Source organism: Egretta garzetta, unplaced genomic scaffold, assembly GCF_000687185.1.
Source record: "Egretta garzetta isolate BGI_Z169 unplaced genomic scaffold, ASM68718v1 scaffold499, whole genome shotgun sequence".
In the NCBI taxonomy this organism is placed as follows: domain Eukaryota; kingdom Metazoa; phylum Chordata; class Aves; order Pelecaniformes; family Ardeidae; genus Egretta; species Egretta garzetta.
Window position 1 is genome coordinate 264,717 of NW_009260802.1, and position 21,640 is coordinate 286,356.

The window sequence follows — 21,640 nt, forward strand, 5'->3', positions numbered from 1 at the left end:
AAAGCCTCTCGCGGGCCACCCTTGCCGAAGACGCCCCTCGCCGCCTTAGGCTTCCCTCAAGCTTCCTTCGCGTTCGCGGGGAGCTCCGTGCGCTCTCCTGGTTTTGGCTGCTGGAGGGTGGCAGGGCGCGCCCTTCCAAAGGTGCGGGAGCTGTTGGAGAAAGTCAGTGGTGTGGTGTGCTGCTCCTGCCTTTGGAAGCTTGTGGCGCTTGGTGTCAAAATACTGGCCCGTGCAGCGTTGTTGTTTGGGTACAGAATAGTACGTGAATGTATTTCCTGCAGGGTTTTTTGGAAGAGCCATTCACAGAAACTCTGCTGTTGTCAACAACATCAATTTGGGTTTTTTTATATATATATTTTAAAAATCTTTAAAGGGGGTCATGTAATGGTATTTTGTCACGCCCTTCCCATGTCTGCGGCAAGGTTGGACCTCCCTCTGATGTCACCTTACAGCTGAAGCCTTAGCCCCGGTCTTTTCATTCTGAACATTGAAACCAGTTGATGTATTTCAGCTGTGAGCTATGGTTTGCAAGGAGCAGCCTCGTGTTCTCTGTTAGTCAGCAAACGGCAGCAGGAAAAGCCTCTTTTAAGAGCTATTGCTCGCTGTCCCGGTTCAGGAGAGTCGGAGACAGCGGTAGCGTGCGTGTCTCTCGTTTCAGATGGTCCTCCTGAGAAACAAGGAAGAGAAAATGATTTGATTTGTACTTCTTGGGTGCTCTAATCACATTCTAGTCTACCGTTTCAGTCACGTTTGGCAGGTATGTAGGAGCCTCCGGGACGTTGTGTTACGAGCTGTGAGAAGTAAGCAAGCGGCTGGAGGAGAGGGCCTGAGGTTAGCGGTTCTTCGAGAGGAAGCAGAAGTTGGGCACTGCATCTTCTGCTGAGGAGCTGCTCTCTGGCCGGTCAGCGTTGCTGCCGTTCCCCCCCGGGCTCCCCACGGGCTTGCTCTCGGTGGGGTGAGGGGTGCGTGCAGCCAGAGGGACTGCGCGGGAGGCGGCTCGGGCCTTGCAGAGCAAAGGGGTGCTCCCCTTCAGTCCTCCGCCTGGTGCCTGCACCAGGCTGCGAGACCTGCGCTGAAGAACCTTGCTGTGGTTTGCAGTGTGGGCTCAGCGGTGGTGCCTGAGATTGGGTTAGAGATGAAAAGCTTTTTCCTGTGATGTTCCACTGATAGGAGAAAATACAAAAAACAAGTTTTGAATGTGCAGCAAGGAGCTTTTGTGGTGAGTATGATCCTGAGCGAGAAGAGTAACCACTAGTCTTCCTCGGGATGGTCTCTTTGGGAAAGTTGTACTCTGCGAGAGTGTGGAAACGAATGAGTAGAAGAGTCTGTGGTAGTTTAACTTGTTATGGGCATCTTGCTGATTGTTTTGGGGCGGTGTTTCTTACAGGTGTGAGTAACCATCACTGACTTAAAGGCGCTACTCCCCTGTGACCTACTGCATTTGAGTAGCTAATCTGGAAGAGAGATTTCTGTGGGTAATTGGTCAGCGGACAGAGTGCTGGACAAATCCGTAAGTGGTCTTGTGTCACGCTCTGAAGGTGGCCAGGCCTTGCTCATCTTTTGAGCAACAGTACATGCAAGTTTGACATGCCCAATCCGTAGATACTTAAGCTTCGCAATTTGGACTCACAAGTAGAGCAGTTCTGACCGCTGGGCCTGGTGTTGGGGGACGAGAGGCTCAAGTGTTAGAGTCCCTCAGCACCTGCAGTCTTCCCATTTTCTGTGAACAGTGTTGGACCTTTGCTTTGGAGTTAGCTGTGAGTGAAGGGTGTGTGGCTGCGCTGATTATAAATTCCTCCTATTCCATAAGTGTGTGTGAAAATTCTCCATAGTTAGCAATCTGGTGGTCTGTTTTGTGTTAATCTTCACCTGGGAACCAAAGGTGTACATTGCTTCTATTGGGGGTATATATAATATTTCGTTTGCTTGGGTGTGGGGTTTTGTTGGTTTTGGTATTTTTTTCTTTTTTATCATACCATGTATCTAAGTGCCTAAGGGCAGGAATTTGGAAAGATGGGAGAAGATACTTTACCTGCATTATGATGTGCCTTTTACCTGTGTATGTCTTATTGCTCACATGCTCTATGATCAATATTAAAATAATGTCAAGTTTCACTGTAAAAAAAAAAAAATTGTTGGAAATTCTTTGTTTATGAGAGGAGGTTTAGAATGTTTTGTGAAACCATCCTGAGAAAGATTGCTCTAAGAGGCTGTAGCGTGAGCTCGCAGACCCTACATTTCTTCCTTTTCCACTAGCCTCATTAAAATAAACGGACTTGAAGAAATAAGAAATATGGTGACTTTCTGTTAATGTTCCCCTTTCAGCCTTCTGGAAACACACGCCTGAAACGAAGACAGGACTAGTTTAAGATGAAATACCGGACTTGCTATGGCTCCTGGTTATACGTGTTAGGTTGTTGTGTGCCAGTGGGGTACAGAGGAGGCTGTCGGGCTCCTGTGATGGACCTGATGGGTGGAACAAATGGAAAAATACGCCTATTAGCGTGACGAAATTAATTTATGTCCCAAAGCAGATGGTACAGAAGGTAGTGTTGTCTGGTGGTTTTCTGTAAAGAGACATTACCCAGTTGGCAAGGGGGGGGGGAAAATACACCCGTCACTTCTCAGGAAATATCTTTTCTTCCAAGTGTCTGCTACATTTGGAGCTAGTGGTCTGATTTTTTTGATTAAGCTTATTATTGAACATTGGTTTTAAGTGAAAATTGTTATCGGTGCCAGAGGGCCGGGTAGCATATTAGTGGCTTATTGGCTGAAGTGCTGTGATATGACAGCTGGCTGTCTTCTAGTGGATATGTTTTATTGCAAGGGCTATGTCAAAGCAGACTCTGGTCATGTTCCTGAGATGTCTGCTTTTGAGAATGTCAGTGTAAACATTTTAGATAATAACAGGAGTGGCTTTTTGAAGATAATATCTGCATAGATATCATTGCAACTGTGTGTTTTATGGTATTGCTCAGCACAGAAAATGAAGCAACACATGGTAAGGAAAACATTTAAGGAAATGTATTTCAGGAGAACAAAGCTCTTGGTATAAAGGCTCAAAAATAGTTGGATATTACTTTTTTTTTTTGTCTTTTTCTCCACCTCCCCCCTAACGTGGCCCTCCTTGTGCTGGCCGGGGTAGGAATGTGCATGCCTTAGTGTTCTTCCCACCCCAGTCATTTTGCTCCCTGTCCCCAGCTACTTCACTCAGCCCATAGTGGCACATGTTCTCAAAACAGCTGTTCCTGTTTTTATGTTTCCATAGGAGATGCCATCGTTTCTTCCTTTGTTAGTTTAAACTGCAGGAATTAAATCGTAAACAAAATGACAGTTACTCTGCTGAGATCCTACTGATGTAGGAGGATAAAAGTCAGAGAAAAGGTGATAACAGAGGAGGGATGCGGGACAGGAATGTGTATTTCTGTAAATAAGGGGTTGTGTGAGCACCAGGGTCAAGAACGCCCAGTTTTTGATTGCTTCACGTCTCTCAGTTACCATCTGTGTAAGTTTGTCCAATACCCAAACGGAAAGAGAAGATTCCCTTTAAATTTGTGTTGCTTGTAATGCCTCTCAAGTCTCCAGTGCCCCTTAGGATCTGAGTTCCTGCTCCCCTGGGGTAGTCTACCTGCATGACAATACAAAGCACTAACCAGAATAGTAACGTTATTTTAAAGTGGGTGTTTGCGTATGTTAGGTAAAGGATCAGAAAATTTCCTTTATTTTTTTTATTGCTATAAAGACGTACTAACTTTCAGAACTTCTGTGAAGTCCGCAGAAACTTTTTTCCAAATACAATGTGTGGAAGTGTCGATAGTGTGCTCTTTTTGTAGGATAGACTTGCAAAATAACAGTCTTCTAAATGGTGGTGGTGATGCACAGGTTTGGCGCTTTCGCACTGATTGGCCTTAAATTAAGCCCTCTACACTGTTTCCCAGAGTAGTTGCTGCAGGACCCTTTTTTTGCTAAAAATTTATCCCTGCTCTTCAGGACTTGGCTGTTCTTGGTAAAAACATCCTTTTTTTTATTTTATTTTTTTTTTTTTATTGGAACATCTCCTTCAATATTTTCTCCTTAGGTACAGTTGAAATGTTTAGTTTAACATCTTTGCATGGCTTAGAGTATTTCCCTTGAATTTTTCTTCTGGTTTCAAAAATCGCTCTGTCGTGACACTGTACGTTTTGTGAATGACGGTGCAACAGGAGCAACAGCTCCTGTCTGGTGTGGTTTTCCAGTGATCTAGATGATGTCGCTCTTGGCTCATGGATAAAACAGGAATGAAGTATGATACTTGAAGGTTTTATTTCATCAAGGTGGTGAGCCTTTTCTTCGTGGCGTCATTCTGACTAATTTCAGAGCGTAATTTGCCTGAGAACTTTGTTTTTTTAAGGCTGGAAATTACAAAGTCAGTCTATAGGTAGTCTCTGTGAACAATCTCTGGGGATTTAATTTGGCCGCCACCATTTACATTACACTTAGAAATAAGAAAAAATGGGGGCTTACCCATTGCTGCTAGTGAATATGCTGCGAGCTGCCTGGAGGATGGGGACAACAATTAAGTTGAATTCAGGGGCCGGATTTTCAATTTTTTTTTTTACACTGAATAATCTTAAGGATGCTAACCTTGGTTTTTCAAACAGTAGCACCGGTCTGGTGCAGTTGCCAAACGCAAATTGTTTTACAGACTTGTCGATTGTGTTGATCCTGAACTTTGGTATTTGCTGGGGTGTGTTGTTAGAGCATGTATGTGCTCTCACGTGCTTTTGAGCCTACTGATGGACTAAATTGTGCATCAGCAGACTGGGTGCTGGCCGGTGTTGGAGCTGATAACGCGCACTTCAGAGCCTGGGCCGAGCACTTCCCTCCTGGGCGTGTGTGTGAAGGCCGGGCTGCTCTCACAGAACAGTGCTTTACACGCATTTCAGCCCTGTCCTGGAAGCAACTGTCGTTTAAATCCTGAGCTGGGAAGCGGCAATGTTTTGTGCTTTGGTGTGCGTGGTGGGAGGAGCACTGCTACCAGGTGTGGGTGCTGCTTATGTCCTTCGTTTTTATCCTTTTCTCTGTGGAGCAGCGGACAAATACACGGTGGACCTGATACGGCTACACGCAGACTTTGGTCTAGGTTAAATATGAAATTTGTTAGGCTACCGTGTGCAATCCTTAATCTTTTTCTTGAAAAAAAAATTAAGAAAATACATATTGTTCATTTAACTCCCTCAATCAAGCATGAGACAATAGAGGAGAGCAGTGGCGTTTTTGAGTTACGGCACTGTCTTGGTTTGCACAGTTCTGTACAGCCAGATTGATACAAGCTTAGTCGAAATTTTCATTTAGAGACATTCAAAAGTGAATGCTTCCAAATGTCTTGCTGAATTTAGAACAGCTGTTGTTCCTGAGATTTCATGTGAAATTTGAGGTGTTAAAATTATTTTAGAAATAGTTCTAATTTGAGGGGTTTTTAGTAATGCTATGTTTCCATGCTGACATTCCTTTGAAAAAAATGAAGGAAAATTATCATCTAGACTCTGATTTAGCATTTAAAAGCTCTGATCTGAAAAAGTGTATGTAGGGGTTCTTGGTTTTTTGGTGGTGTTTTTTTTTGGTTGGTTTTTTTTTTTTTTTTTTTTTTGAAGGTAAGTAAAAATTGTATGTTGTTTCTGGGGTGAGGCTAGCAATAAAAGTTTAGCATTAACCAGGGTCTGACTTGCAAAGCTGTCTCTTCGTGCCCTTTAATTTTTTAAGTACTTGCAATAAAGAAAACCCCTCCAGATTGACAGAACTTTGTATAAATAACATAAAGCCAAGTGAATTTGGAAGTTCATGAAATTAAAGGAGGACTTCAAACTACTTAAATGACTGCAATGACATTTGGTAGTTAACAGAAAAATAACAGGAGAGCTGGTGTGGTAAGGAAATGGTTATTGTCCCCTCTAGTGGGGTTTTTTTGGTTTGGTTTTGTTTTGGTTTGGTTTTTTTTTTTTTATACAAGGAAGAGTAGTGTGAGCTTGGCAATAAACTCAGCTCCTCAGTACCCAAGTAGTTTGTTTCCCTAAATTTTAGGCTTGAGTAGTAAGGCAAGTGAGGGCAACTTGCAGTCATCTAATGAGCCAACTGTTTCGTGTTTGATATTGAAGAAACATCATGCGCACCCTGATGAACGTCTCTCAATTCCTGTATGTTGCTGTAAAAGCTGTGGAGTGTTAATCAGAAGCGTTGCCCAGTGGCTCTCCTATCCGGGTTGGGGAACGGAGTTAGATTATGCGTGGTTTTGGAGAGCCACTATATATCTGATGGCTGATAATGTTTACCAGCTTGCCTTAGGTTTTAGTGCTCAGGTTTGAATTCAGTAGGTGGCTGTCTTCAACAGTAGTAATCTGAGAGCTATTTGTCAGTAAATATAAAAATACACATCTAAAAATATAACCTAATACCTGCAATTCAATCGCAACCTTGCCGTTTAATTTCCTTGAATGCTTATAGATACCTCTTCAGTGTGATTTGCCAGAAGTCAGTATTTCTTATCTTAGTATCTTAAATGATAGATAGTGTGTGAAACTTTTACTGTTGTTTTCCATTTGAAAAACGGAAGAATGAGCCTTATCCTGCCCCAAGCTAAAAATATATATAGTAGTGATCCGAGTTACTGGCTTAGGCTTCCTGTCCGCTTTTAGTAAGCCCTCCTGAGAAGCCATCTCTCTTGTCATGGTCCCGGTTTGTCTCTGATGATTGCTTTCTGGTGAAATGGCTGGGAGAAGCAGGCTTGTGGGGAGAGCCCAAGCGAGAGAGCAGTAAAGGAGCGCGTGCGACTCGGCCGTGCTTGCCGCGCTGCTGCCTGTCTGGCAAAACTCTCCCTGCAGCCCGGCGTGACGTCGAGGGCAGAGAGGCTGCTGGAGAGGCTGTTGTCACCCGCTTGGCTGGTCCTCCTGCCAGCTGGAGATGGCTTCAGCAGGCAGAGGCATCGCCCGCCTCTCCTGTGCCCAGAGCAGGGTGCAGCGCTCGTGGTCAGCACTGCTTTCCACTGCTCGTCACCATGAACACACGCGCGGTGAAGGAGTAGAGAAATGGCGTTTTCTTAATGTGTGCAAAACCCAAGGAATTCAGTTGTGAAATTCCCAAGCAAGCTCTACCTCTGACTGAGCATTGGAATTATTGGGTGTGTGGCTTACTCGTTATGTTTTGGATTACTTTTTTTCTTTTAAGTGAAATGGGCAGTGGTATGAGGATGACAACTTGCATGCAGAATTGCAAGAAAGTCTAACTTTCCAAGTTAATATCCGTGCTTAGGGTAGTAAATGGGAATATTGTTGTTGGCCTCTTGTAAGGTTAGAAATTGTTTTCCTGTGTATCTTGCGAAGGAATATAAGGAACAAAATAGTTCAATAGGAAAAGGGTGTAGTTGTAAGAAGGCATGCTTACATGAGAATAACATCACCACTGCAGTGCCACAGTTAGAGAAAAGGAGAATTTACTTTTTTTGATTAGGCAGTTCCTTTCTCCTCCTTTCACAACTTGAAGGGAAAGTTTCCTTTTTGTTTAGATTTTAATGACCTCATTCCTTCATATGAAATCCTTGTAAATGAAAGCCTTGTTTTCTCCTAGAGTTGTATTTAACAGAATGCATTCATAGAGAGGAATAATTGCACTTAGCTTGAATTCAAGACCAGTAGTTTGCAGGAAACAACTATCATGTAAAAGAGTTTCCTTCCTTGCATAATTGTTTCCATAGTACAAGCAACCAAACAAAACCTTGCTACTGAAAAAGTATTAATTTAAAAAAAAAAAAAAAGCCCAAACATTATCCAAGGCTCACATCATTCTTTCTTCTGTCGTTGTGTGATATTATTGGGTCGTCTTGTTGTAGTCAGTCAGCTTTGTTGTCTCAATTAATGAGTGGGTTTCTTGAGAGGTGAAACTCCAACGAGGAGATGTGTTGTTAATAATCCGTGCCCTTTATCCTCTTAATTCTGGTGCAATCATCTATCTTTTTTGAGCAAATCAGCTACAATAAAGAACAAACAGATGAAGTTAGTGTGTTTTGCAAGTGTCATGTTTAGAAAACATTAGGATTTTTTTCTTCCTGAAAGAGACACTTATTTCAAATTTTAGACCTGAGTTAAACCTTAGGGAAGGGATGTGTGCTTCCGTTTCCATTCTTTTTTTAAATGAATTGGACATGTTATGTTTTCTGAATTGATCTGCTTGTCAGATAAATTTAAGAACTGGATTTGCAATTTGCATACAGAAGTCTTTGCTGGTGTTTGTTTTTTCCAACAGTACCTGCTTGTTTTGATGATACAGAAGCCATTTAGAGAGCTAAGACACATCCCATCTTTCTTTTTCTCTGTTCCCTCCTTTTTCCTTTTTTACAAATGAACCTAAGCCACACTGCAAACTTTCATAAATTAAGTGAAAATGGAAATTTCCCTATTTGACTAGCGAGGATGGAATCACAATTTAGGATAGAATATTTAATGAGGTCACTAAAATGGTTTCATATTACATTTATTTCATTCTCTAATACTAAATCTGCATGAAGACAGCAATTTTTGCATTTCTGATACTGTGTAGTAACTCTGTCTGTTCCTCTTTTCAGATATTGTGGACGGAAGTGACCTGAAGCAATTTTTTGAGAACAATTATTCTCAAATTTATTTTATATTCTATGAAAACTTCATAACACTGGAAAATAGCTTGAAGCAAAAAGGTAAGTTTTAGAGTTTTGCCAGCAATTGTTGAGTCAGTTTTCCCTAACTGTTCTCAAAATTCTGTTAGAACTTATCTAATGATTATATTGTCTGCAGTTATCTGTATTTGCATTAATCGTTTAATGCATTATTAATTAGTATTAATATTTTAATTTTATGGTATCAGAAGAGACAAGCATGGAAAATAGCTCTCAGAAATACCTAAGTAACTGAAAAGAATTCTAAGTACGTTTTTATGGCTGTCATTTCAGCACAAAAATCAGGCCTTGTGCGTTTATATACGTATCCTCTCGTCTTGTTGTGATGTATTGAAGGCCTTCATCCTACAATTAAGCATATGTCTGTTCAACTGAATCGGTGTCAGAGGTGCCCAGAACAGAGCTCAGTGGTGAAGCTGTGTCGGTAGGAATAGCTCTTTGCTTGGAGATGAGCGCGATGACAATGCTGTGCAGATCTCGGGCTCGATGGGTCCCTCATTCATAATCAAGAGAGAGGCACTGATTTTTGGAAACATCTTGCTCTTTTGATATTAGATAAAGGTGAAGAAACATAAAATGAGTGCAACAGCTTTGACTTCAGCTGAATAACAGCAGCGTAATTTCACTGTCTGTCTCATACCCTGTATTTACGGCAAACAATATTCTTTTCTGTCTTGCAGGGAATAAATCACAAAGGGAGGAGCTGGACTCCATTCTCTTTCTTTTTGAAGTAAGTTTTCCATACCATGAAACTAATTTTTATTGTAAATCTCATTGTCATTATATGCTTACTTACACCTTTACGATGAAGGGTGAAACCAGGTGTCAATCAAAATGACAGGAGCTGTCCATGACTATACAAGGTGAAAGGCAGAAAAGAACTAGGGTGTGCATTAAGTTTTCAGATATAACAGCAGTAAAAATTTTATTATGCAATGGAAATGTTGGTTGAGTGAATATCCAGAGTTAAAGGATTTTGCCAAAATGACTCGAAAATTATACAGTAACATGTCTGTCCTAAGGAACTAATAGTATTTTTTTTAATGAAATATGTTCTTGCTTCTGTATTTTGGGGGGGAGGGGGAGGGGCTAGTTCAAAACACAAGTACTTTTTCCCTTTATCAGTATAAAGTTCAGTGTTATATTTATTTTGAGTGTGTCACAGCACGAGTTTGGGATCTACTCCTTTCTGCTGGGGGCATCTATTATGATTGCAGTATTTGGTCTTGCAGCACAAGGAAAATAAAAGGATAAGAATTGTCCACTGTCTGCATATCAGTTTGATCTGAGTTCAGTGGAATGTCTTTTACTTCCAGAAACGTAATCTTCCCAGCACTGGCAGTCACAGCATTTGCAGTGTCTAGGAAGGAAATATTAGCTAGTTAACTTTTGCATAGTCAAATTAGAATGTCTTTAACTTGAAGAAGAATAGACTGTGATAGATCATTTTCCAAGGGATCTCTTTAATTTGAATTAAAACTTATTTGGATGTGAGAAAATACCACTGGACTAGATGAAAGCCTAACGTATAAAAAAGTTTTTATAATGCATACTGGAAGCCTTAGCATAAGCTCTACCTGTCTCTGAAGTCAGAGATCAGTGGTGCCTTCAGTTGTTTGGGTTGTTTTTAAGAACCCATTAGGTAAATAAAGGGCCTGATTTCTTTCTTAAGGGTAAATACAGGCATCTTCTATTGATTTCTTTTTGTTAATCCAGCTGCTAACTTTTGACTTGAATATTGCATCATAGAGATGTTATCTTTATGTTGTGGGTTATTTTTTGGTGACAGGAAAAAAAAACCCCAACTTGCAGTGGGACTCTAGAAATTAAACCGAAGGTTAAATGTTCTCAACTCTTATCCCTCTCTAAAAATGAAAAAAAAACCCCAAACCAATAACGTCAGAAGTGTATGGCTTCATTTTTTTTGCATTAATGTATAGTTTATAGTTAGAATAATATTTATATTTACGATAAGAATGATACTGCTCAGCCTAACATGCCTCTAATATGAAAAATTGCCTTGAAAATGATGACATGAAATCCTGGAGTTCTGTGGTCTCGTCTTCTGACTTTCATGATGTAGCAAGTTCATCTCCCTTTTCTTCTCACTCCCTTCTCTCCTTTAACTACCAGACTGCATTGTCAGACTGAAATCTGAAAGTCAAATTGTGTTTTCTGCTGCTTATGGTATTAGTAAAAGAGTCTGCTTTGGGATTCTGCAAGAGGCAGTGTCAAAGAACATGAGCTCATATATCTGCTAGGGCTGTATTTGAGGCAGGAGAAATTCTTCCTCCTCCTCTCTCCCTACCCCCAGTGGAGAAGGTATCACCACGTTTACTGAGCAAAGCTGTGCAGTTTAATTGGACCTCATTAATACACTTACTCTGTGGTCTTGAATAAGTAATTAAGTTTCTGTGGCTATGTCATTGAATGGAAAATAGCTAATGCTTGTTCACCTGGTTAGAGTGAATAAATACTTTTTTAAATAAAAAGTATTCCTGGGTCTTGAAAACGGGTGGCTAATATCCACCCACTTAATACTGCTTAAAAACATCAGGAGGACATCCTGTGTGAAGAAGAAGAAAAATACATATTTATATATGAACAAAGTGTTGCTTTGGGCCCCAATCAAGGAGAATAATATTACAGCCTAGTTGTCATCAGCTTTGAGGAAGAAGGAATCATTTAAGATTTTTGTGTGGAATTTGGAGCTATCCGCCTCATGGTGTTTTATCTCCTGGAAGTAAGTTTGCAATCTGTTTATAACACTAACGCTTGATAACTTAACGCGTTGTAGGAAAACGGCTTTTTAGAGGGCCTTTGAACGCACAGAACAAGAGTACACCCGCCTGAACACAGGACGAGAAAAAATGTAAATGCTAAGTAATTAAACATTCATATTGTAAGCCATAGGAAACAAAACTAATTGATTGTTAAGCTTGCCATATTTAATCTGATGTCAGCGTGAGCCAGAGGTTCCTAGAGTTTTCTTCTAATTAGCTAAATAGGTAATTACTTAGGATTAACAAATCCTGAATCTAGGTGCTGAGGGTTAACAGCTTAAAAATCAATAAAAAAATTTATGAAAGGAATTGACTTCTGCCTTCTCTGGTATAGTTAGTGGGTGTTTTGCTGTTGTTCTTGAGTGACACCTAGCGTGTATGTTAAGCAAAAGTAACAAATGCCTTTTCCACAAGTGCTTTGAAAACTAAGTTGACTGGGTTGTAATTTACTGAAGTCTTAATTTTACACATCAGCTACATAGCTTGGCCACTCAGCAGTAACATCAAACAACATATTAATCAAAGAAGAAATATTAATCAAAAGGGAGCCATATGAAAGGTTAACAGTTCATTTTGTAAAGTGCTTTTTTACAATTAATATTACAAAGGTCTTAGATCTAATTTTATATTCTTCAAGGTGCTTTGGCCTTGTGTTTTTCCAAATAGATATTCATTAAATGATACAGCAGCTCTAATTATCTGTATGATTTTTCCCTGTTTCAGCTAAAAGGCTGAAATGATGTAAAAAAACAAATTTGTTTTTTCTCTGGTGAGGCTTAGTTATCTCCAGATTTGTAGTACATTTTCAGAACATGTTTCTTACACCACTGGTCTCTCTGATTTGGGGGCATTGCTTGGAGGAGCTGTCAGCTGAGCTCTGTGTGTCACAGAACTCACGAAACATGTGCTACATCTATGTAAGTTTTCTAGGTCCCATAAAATACTGTGCCAGCATTTAATTGTGAAAGCTTGGTGTGGTTTTTTTTTTTTTGTAATAAAGTATTGTTTTCTTGCAGCATCAGATACTAATTCCTCCGACACTGCATTATTTTTGCATCTGTAATAAAATAGAGCAGACTGATGGTTTTGATATAATACATAGATCAATTTTTTTTCCATTCTCTCTAATTATGCTTAATTAGCTAAGAACAGTCACACCTCTTATGCTGATGCTGTCATAAAATCCATTACACTGATTTAACAGTTCCACTGCATGAAATATTTTATTCCTGGAAATTTTCAGGTACTCTTTCTAACGTAGTAAAGCTTCCCAAAGCGGCCCTTACAGTAGCCGCTCTTGTTGCTGGAAGTTTTTCAGATACTGTCAGCGTAGTTCGGGTCTCACTGCAGCTTTGGAGGTAGCTGAGAAAGGGGGGTTGGGTACTCCCACTTCCCACAGATGATACGTATGCTGAAAAAACCTTCTCAGTATGGATAGTCTTCTTTACTTGCTTATTTTTTACCAGTGCGTGTTAACGTAACATAAAGTGCCCTTGTGTTTTACGGGTCCTTATTTATAAAAGCGTACTGTGTTTTTTCATATAGTCTGTACAAAGTGGCTTGTTTATGCTGTACTCTCATAATTTCTGTAAGTCCATGCTTTGTATGGAACATCTTGTTTCTTGAACTGGGTGAAAATGTGAGCAGTGCGAGTCCCTGAGTCCAGACACAGAGTAAGCACAATATTTTTTTTTTTTGAGAATCTACAGAGTTATAACTCTGGAAAGGTATCTAATGTGACTCATACCAGCCTTGCTGTGATTATGCTTCTAGACCCTTATATCTGTCCAGCCTAGCCTTACACCGTACACCTCTTGCCCTGCAGAAACGAGGAGAGGCTACCTGTGGTTATAAACAGGAATAGACAGAGGGGTCTGTTTTGACCTCCTCCTCCGATGAGCAGCAAAATTTTAACATGTCATTCCTAGGTCGGATCTGGAGTATCCTGACTATGTACACAGCGGGTAGATTTAAATATTAAGTGGATGTAAACCAGAATATAAATGCGCTAATATTCTCTGCAGTATTTGTATTTTACACACTCAAACTCATGGTCTGCTTTGGCTTTTGTATAACACCAAGTGTTTTTCCAGTGGTGATAATTGATAGACTGTTAGAACTTGCCCAACCATGCTTTGAGCTCTGCATTTTGTAGCAGTAGCTACTGGTTTTAATACAGTATCGTAGTCCTTAGAAGCACATCTAAAGATAAGCTACAAATGGCCACATAATCAGAAGATTAAGGTGTGGTATAAATTCACTGAAACGGGGATTGGTCTGCTATCAGAATGTGAATGTGACGATTACAGAAGCAGCTGTTTGGCCTAAATTTATTACTGCAGATGTGCACAAGTTACTTGTTCTGCAAATGCTAATGATAATTCAGTATAGGCTTATAATTGGCTATAGTCTGTTAGCAGCCCTTTTGCAAAGTAGATTGCAGCCCATACGCAGTAAATACACTGCATCCGTCAGGGGAACACCTGCCGTGGTGGAGGGCGACCAGACAGCTCTGTGCACGGACGCAGCCTAGGAATATAGAATAGAATACAATCACTTTGGTTGGAAAAGACCTTTGAGATCATTGAATCCAACCTTTAACCTAACCCTGCCATCCCACCACTAAACCCTGTCCCTAAGCACCTCATCTATCCTTTTAAATACCTCCAGGGATGAGGATTCGACCACCTCCCTGGGCAGCCCATTCCAGAGCCTGACAACCCTTTTGGTGAAGAAATTTTTCCTAATGTCTAGCCTAAACCTGCCCTGGTGCAGCTTCAAACCATATAAGCTGCTTGTTTAGTGCTGCTGAGTAATGCACATAAATATGATCTCTAAAATATATAACTTTGGTTCATTCTGGACTGAGATTGTTGTGGATATTTTAAATACTAAATTCTTACACCACGTTGTAGGTCTACTTTACATAGACTACCGTGTGGATTAGCAATATTGGTTAAGCAGCTTAAAACAGATCTCAAAGCCAGTGGTCATTTTTAGCAGGACACTTTCAATTTCATAAAAACCTGCATCAGTGAAACTTTCAGCAGTTTTTGATTCATGACTCTTAGAACAGACTTCAGTGCTGTACTGCTATTTCTATGAATGTGCAAAGATGTTCTTTTATATCTGTGGCATCTTCTTAGGGTGGTTTTGCTTATCTTAGGATGTTACTCCTAATTACTTGCTACGTTTTAAATAAAACTGAGTAAATTGAATTCTGCAGAAATAAATCGTGTATTGAAACTGGCCAGTGTGAAAAGTACTGGTAAAATTCTTTACAAGGAATAATCAAGCCAAGTTACTGTTGAGTTCTAATTGCCACAGGTCCTGGTTTCTCATTTCTTGAAGTTATCCCCTTTATTTAACTTTCTTTTCCCATTTGCATTTTCCTCATGTCTGTACAGCTCAGTGGAGTAATTTCCCCATCTGCAGGTTATCCTACACTTGAAATCAAATTGTTGTTAAGAGTCACAGCTTTAAACTCAGGTTCTAGGCTCTGTTACAGCTTTGCAGTTGGTTCCCTGTGCCTTCTGTGATCACCAGTCCCACTGCTTAACCCCAGGTCTGTTGCACAGGCTTGGCTGGCTAATTCCCAAACTCAACAGAGTCAAAAGGGCTTATTTGTTTATAGCAATAGAGTTGCGTGTGGCCCTTCTTTCCTACGCATAGATAATTACTTTATGGACCATCCATGGTTTGTTCTGCTGTCATTCTGATCGGCTCATCTGTTATTGCTCTTAAAATAACATTGATGTTATTCTTGCTGCAGTCTGCTGTAAATTCTAACTGTATGTTGCATGTGTTCAACTTCAGAGATGTTTCTGTTTAAAGTTATGCCTAGGGCAAGAATAAGTGTCTTGCGTGCTTTGGGAAGACGTTTTCCCTCGATGAATAACTGTAAATAATTTATCAATGCAATAAATGGAGTACCCCGTTATCTAGATTGAACTGCTGCAGGCATACCAACTTCGTTGGGCTCTTGGCTTCACCTGCATCGGTGAATAATAGCTGGAAAATTTCTAAATTACTAAATTACTGCAGATTTTAGTAGTTGAACAATACTGCCAAACCGCACTTGAACATAGAGGCGTAGCAGAGCTATTCTATATTTGACTTGGCTTAAAGTAGACCCACCTGCCACTAATAGAAGCTCCTTATCTACAGGTTGTATCGAAAAACCTATTTTTTTTTCTCAGAATTCATTCTCCTAGCATGAGCATTATTCTGAGCTTGTCATTGACATTGCCTCTGAGAGCGTGTTCAATCAGTGAGAACACATTTGTGTGTGTTGCTGTATAATAAGACTCTGCGTAGCGCGGTACAGAACAGCTTCTTGGAGCTCTGGAAGGCAGAACAACAATGCTTATCGTCTCACTTTTGTGTAAGTGACGCTGGAAAACAGTCAGGCTGTGGGGATCTTCAGGGTAAGATTTGATAACAGCCTGAGCTTCCTCTACGGTCTACGACAAGGGAGTGCAGCATGCGATAATAGGCACAAAGCTACCAATCATGATACGATTCAATAAAGTTGGCGAAAATAAAAGGCTTCTTAAAAGAAATTGCAGTATTGGTTGAGCCGGAGTGAATCTGCTGAAATACATACCTCGGTGTTTTTTATTTTACTTTGATAAAATAGAGAGATATCTCTTTCAAAAAGCAGCATCCTGTGTAAACTAAGATTTAAACTTAACATTATTCCTAGTCATGCAGGAAGTCCAGAAGAAAAAGAACTATGGATAATCAGTTAAAAGAACTGACAGATACCCTGATGTGTTGATCAGTAGTAATACCTAATTTCTATTTCAAGTGTGCTATAATGGATTACCATATAGATGCAGCAAAGCACTAAGCATTAAATAGATCTACGTGTTTTCTGAAAAAGCAATATTATTTCGCACTGTGGGGTTTCTTAAAATATTTCTTATTAGTGTACTGTGAAACTAGAAACAAGATGTCAATAGCCAGTTTGGATTCACAGCAGTATTGCTACACATCCAGGCTGGAGGGGAAGAAACTATCATTTGTGTTATAGGCATAGCAATACATGTTTTTTAGAACACCAGGGCTTGGGAGAGCGTAGAAAATGTTCTTGGAAATGCGAAGTTGGAAGGACGACAACTGGAGCTTGTTCATGACTTATGCAATCCTACATCACGCTGCAACACCCTCTTAGTCTGGGGGCGCTACCGCACACGTGTGGAAATCACTAGTTAAAGGCATTCTAGGCTAACTTTGAATTAACTTGCAACATTCAGAAGGTTGTATTTGAACCGTGGTAACTTGTGTTTGCATTGCAGGAGCAAATGTGGACTCTGAATTTAGGCTATTTCTGTTCACTCTAATCTGCTGCAAAGCTTTCGTACCTTCAGTGGGTAGCTGCCATGCTAGCAATCTAATTTGGTTGTTTTGGTTTGGTTTTTTTTAAATGACTTCTGCTTACTGTTTGATATACTATGCAGGGGATTAATCACATCTTTGCATTTTTTTCAAAGTGCATCCATGTATTTTTTTTTTTTTCCTGGTTTTGAGATGCTGAAAAGAACAGCACAAGAAATGACTTGTGTCTCAATTTTTGCTATATGAAAAGATTTTGGGATATGGAAGCTTTCCTCAGATAGGAACTTCTGCCCTCTTATTATTTATTTAAACTCTTGAATTGTTTCGATTCAGTCACCTGACAAGGGTGTTTGATTCTTTGGTTTTTAAAGAAAAAAACCTGGACTCGGGTTCTGTTCTTCCCCAACCCTCCCAGTTCCATGCAGTTTAAAGTTTAAGCTTGCTTTTCCTGGTGGTGGTTGTACTCTGCAACAGCATTTTCCAGGTTTTCTCTGGGCTTAACCTAAAATCCACCAATGCTCAGATGCAAGAGTTCTTACCGAGTTCTTTTTCAAAATGTGTCTTTATCATTCAGCTTTGCCACCTTATCAGCTCGCACAGCTCACACCTCGTCATAGTTCACTTTCTGTTGTGTTCTTTTTCTTTTTTGTGTTCAAGTTTAGGTGAAATTGTGTCGCGTGTAAGATAGCGCCCTCGCTGCCTGCCGCTGTGCCTCTGGCCTCTGCCATGGAGCGGTTAGCGTGCTTGCATCCTGCAGAAAGGGCGTAGTAAAGCCCAGCTTCCGTCAGTACGCTATTGTGTTGTGAAACAACCGGCAAGCGGCGGTTATTTATTTTGATCCCGAGTCAGCTGGGATGTGTAAACTGTGAGATTACATTGCTGAGGCTCTTGGGGAATAGCTATTGTTTCCTTTGGCAGCTAAGGAAAATTTAGTTGTACGCCATCAGCTTATTTTCCCAAACTTTCATTCATGCTACGTGAGTATGCCGTGCCTTGTGTTTAAGCGTAGATCAGACATTTAGTGAAGCAGACGTATATTGTCTAAATCTATTTTTTGTTTTGTAATGGGGAGTTTTACTGGAACATCTGAAATACAAGAGCATACACATTTTCACTAGTAGCATTACCAGATTTTGACAAACTTCTAATAAAACATACTGATACAGAGTGGTGCCTGATTTTTTTTTTTTTTCTTTTTGGAGTTTAATACAGTTGGTTCTCAAAAGTTTGTATTTTGAAACAAATGAGAGAGAATTTGCATCCAAAGCCAAGCTGAAGGTATCTTGTTAATGTGGCCTGTCAAAGGAAGTTGGTTTTGCTCTAATGATCTACTGTACTTCTTATAATGACTTAAACAATGGAAACAAAATATATGTGGTTTTGTCTGGTTTTCCATAATAAACGTGAAGATGTTTGAAGGTTCTTCCCCGCAGTGTATTCTGAAACTTGAGTCCGGCCCATTTTTTGTTGCCAGTTTGTCTGAGGGCTTTGTTTAATGGAGCCTTTCCTCCTGCGCTTGGGGCACGCGGAATGGGATCAGCCCAGCGTGTGCCTGGATGCAGACCAAACTCGGCGTGCGGAGCGCCGCCACTCTTGCAGTGACTTGGCATATTCATGATTTAGGTCGGCAGCTCCTTTCTGCCCTGTGCCAAGTTGGGTAAAGATTAATGTCAGAAATAGTCGTGAAAAGTGGTGGGCTGCTGCTATTTTAATATTTAGATGCATAATGATAATTCTTTGTCTGTGGATCCTGCAATCTGAGTGGCAGAAACGTGGTCCTTAACTAACAGGTAAAGCCGACACGTGAATCATGGCCTCATTTTTAGCCAGTCAGATCCTTCATCCCAAGCGCATTCCTCCTGCCCATGGACGGGGAGCTAGACCTCTGGCCACCAGCCTCCCGCTCCTTCAGCCCCCGCTGCCAGCGCGTCCTGGGAGGGAGCTGTGGCACTAACGCGGAAACAAGATGCGACTGGAACGTAGAAGGGATGTGTTCGATTTATATTTTTATTCTAGGTAAACTTTTAGAAATGCCAAATACTCTTTGGGAAGCATATATTTTCATTCTAGGTAAAATTTTAGAAATGCCAAGTGCTCTTTGGGGAGCATGTGCTATGGTAAAGATGTGAAGGAAGACCAGTCTGTCTGTGTGACCCGAGGTCTAGTTCCCCAAGTCTGTGAACTTGTCGTGACTTCCATCTTCTGCCATGCAGAAAGGAATGTTCCATTTTCAAAAATACTCTATTTTGAGTGCTGTATATAATTTCTGAAGCACTTTGTTGTCAAAAATGAGAAAAGTCTGTCTTATTCCATCTCCCGAGCATACTGTTTGTAACAGCAATAATGATTCATGTGTTGGCCATCTCTGAAGGATTGCCTAAAATGCCAATTCTTGCTTTCTTGGCTGTGACGCTTTATTTCCTCTTGCGAGCTTTTATGTGCAAAAGACCAACAAATGGGTCACCGTTGCTTAAATGACTTGTCATTCGTTTTGCATCCTGCATGTGGTATTTCTGAAAACCTAATGGCGCTTTGTTATGCAGGAGTTCGTTCCACTGATTTTCTTTGATAATTACAAGGGACTCTGACTGTTAGTAATTGATCATGTTGTTTAGTTTAAGTTTAGCTCCAAAAGTAGATGTTGAAAACAGTTTCCCATTTAAGTATATCTTCTTAATTTCATATTTCAGTGGCTGAAAAGTTGTAAGATCGAGACACACTTTTCTGTGAAATCTGTGTGAAACAATGCTTGTTCTCTCAGTTTTTCTGGGAGACTGAGCAGCAGTAAGTTAGCTCTCCTGTACTGCTAATGCACCTACCTGCGGAGCCCGAGCCTGTACTGCTGAGAGTTTAAAAAAGAGAAAAAAAAACCATATTTACCCATGTAAGACCCCCAAATAGTTTTGATTTATCCAGATTATTTAATAGCATTACCATCCACTAAACCAACAAAGAAAAACATTTGGTAGCCCCAACTGTTCTTTGCCACTAAGATTATAAGACTCCGTTCAGAAAAGCACTTAAGCAAATGCTTAAATTGCTTTGCTTTGTTGGTGCCCTGTAGTGTAACAAAACTAAGGGGGAATGGGTTTGACCACAGCCTGTCGCTTTGTTTTTTCTGCCTCTGTTAGGATCAGTTCAAAACTACAGAGGCAGACCACTATATATTATTCCACATAAGTGCTTTATTAACTGCATGTGCTGTGAATTAAATTAGTCTAGCTTTGTGTAATTTGGCTCGGTTTCACTTGCCAAGGGAAAACACAGGTAAATCATCTCCCAGTAACGATAACTGCACCGCTGTTCGTCTCTGCCTTAGCGGGGAGATCAGAGCCCCTCACTGATGGAAAGGCAGACCTAAGCCGCAGAAGCTCAGAATCTGGACTGTAGCAATCTAACAGCAGTCATTACCAGACACTTCAGAAAAATGTAACCCAAAGTGAGCTGCTTGGAGATCTGCAACTTCTTCATTAGAAATAGCTTGTATTCTGGAATACAAGGGCTTTGCAAGAGAGTGGGAAAGGGAAAGCGGTTCATGACAGCGACATGGTATTTATTCAGGACCGTTCCAAGTATCTTTCTCCCTAACAAGAGAGTACCGTAATGGGCAGGCATCCTTACTGTGATAGGTGTTTGCTTTCTATTGTGTTCTCTATGTATACATTACCATTTCATTTATGTCTTCTGTATTAGTTTCTCTATCCTCTGAACAAGCCAGTTTATTACGGGAAATCTGACTATTTAGTTTTGTTTCCTGCAGAAAATATTGCAGCTACTACCTGAGAGGATTTTTTATCGATGGCATTTTCGCAGTATAGGTAAGAAGGAATGGTTTAAAAACATTTTAGCGCAAATTAAATCAATGTTTTCTGTAGTCCCTTCCCTGGTTCTACAAGTCCTCTTAACCACAGAATCCTTTAGTATTGCCCATACACAAATAGTACGTACATACGAGATTCGCAGCTGAAAATTCTCAGAGCATATGGAAAATCTTTTTACCTGCTATAACAGCTCTGTGTGTTCCTTGTTTTGTGTGGTTTTGGTTGCCTGCTTCATTTTTCTTTTGCATGAATGCTCTCTACATGTTTATATGCTTGGATTTACCCGAGTCCTCTTCTCTTTCTTCTCTTTGATGTGCTAGAAGCTATCCTGATGATGGGGGTTATAAACCAACACACCTTTTCTAATTAGGTCTCCCTTTGTATTCGCAGAGTAACACCCAAAATGATGATTGAGGAAGGTTGTGGAATCTGTATGTGCCTCTCTTGCAAATTTGCATTATAATAGTCTTTTGCAAGTGATCATATATGAGGTGCCCGTACAAATTTGTACATATTGCTCTTTGCCTAATGATAGATGCTCTGTTGAACTCGACCCTTGCTGCCTCCTAGAAATTTATTCTGTAAAACTTTGGCTGTGAATGGGTGGCTGTTTGGTGGTTGAGCACAGGCTGTGCTAAACTGAACGCAAGCCATTGGGCTGCTGCAGTGAACAGGAGCTTAATTTCTTCTCTGATATTCCTGTGTTCTCTGTGCAGTTTAGTTTGTTAATATTTGTGAAACACTCAGTTGTCACACTATCTGTGGGAATTAAATGAGGAATTTCTGGTTTAGAGCTGGGATAGTGAAGGAAAGAGATTAAGGACAAAAATGGAAACTTTCTAGCAGCTCTTTTTGATCAATTTTTCTTTTAATCAGTGGTTCACGATTTTACTGGCCTTTATAACTGGAATGATGAATACACGGTATGAATACAGCTGTCTTTCACTGATTCTCATGTAGTGGAGGATTTGCCAAGCATTGTGTTGGGATACGGCGTTGGCCACAACAGACAC

At 40.4% G+C, this 21,640-nt stretch overlaps 1 protein-coding gene across 1 annotated transcript in view; it reads left to right on the forward strand.

The window, feature by feature from the left end:
• The window catches only part of RALGAPA2 (Ral GTPase activating protein catalytic subunit alpha 2), a 194,587-nt gene that overhangs the window by 53,334 nt on the left and 119,613 nt on the right, over positions 1–21,640 (forward strand). Inside the window, exons 3-5 of the mRNA XM_035902236.1 lie at positions 8,594–8,704; positions 9,364–9,413; positions 20,567–20,624. Coding sequence (XP_035758129.1) covers positions 8,594–8,704; positions 9,364–9,413; positions 20,567–20,624 — 219 coding nt within the window. The remainder of the gene's footprint in view (positions 1–8,593; positions 8,705–9,363; positions 9,414–20,566; positions 20,625–21,640) is intronic.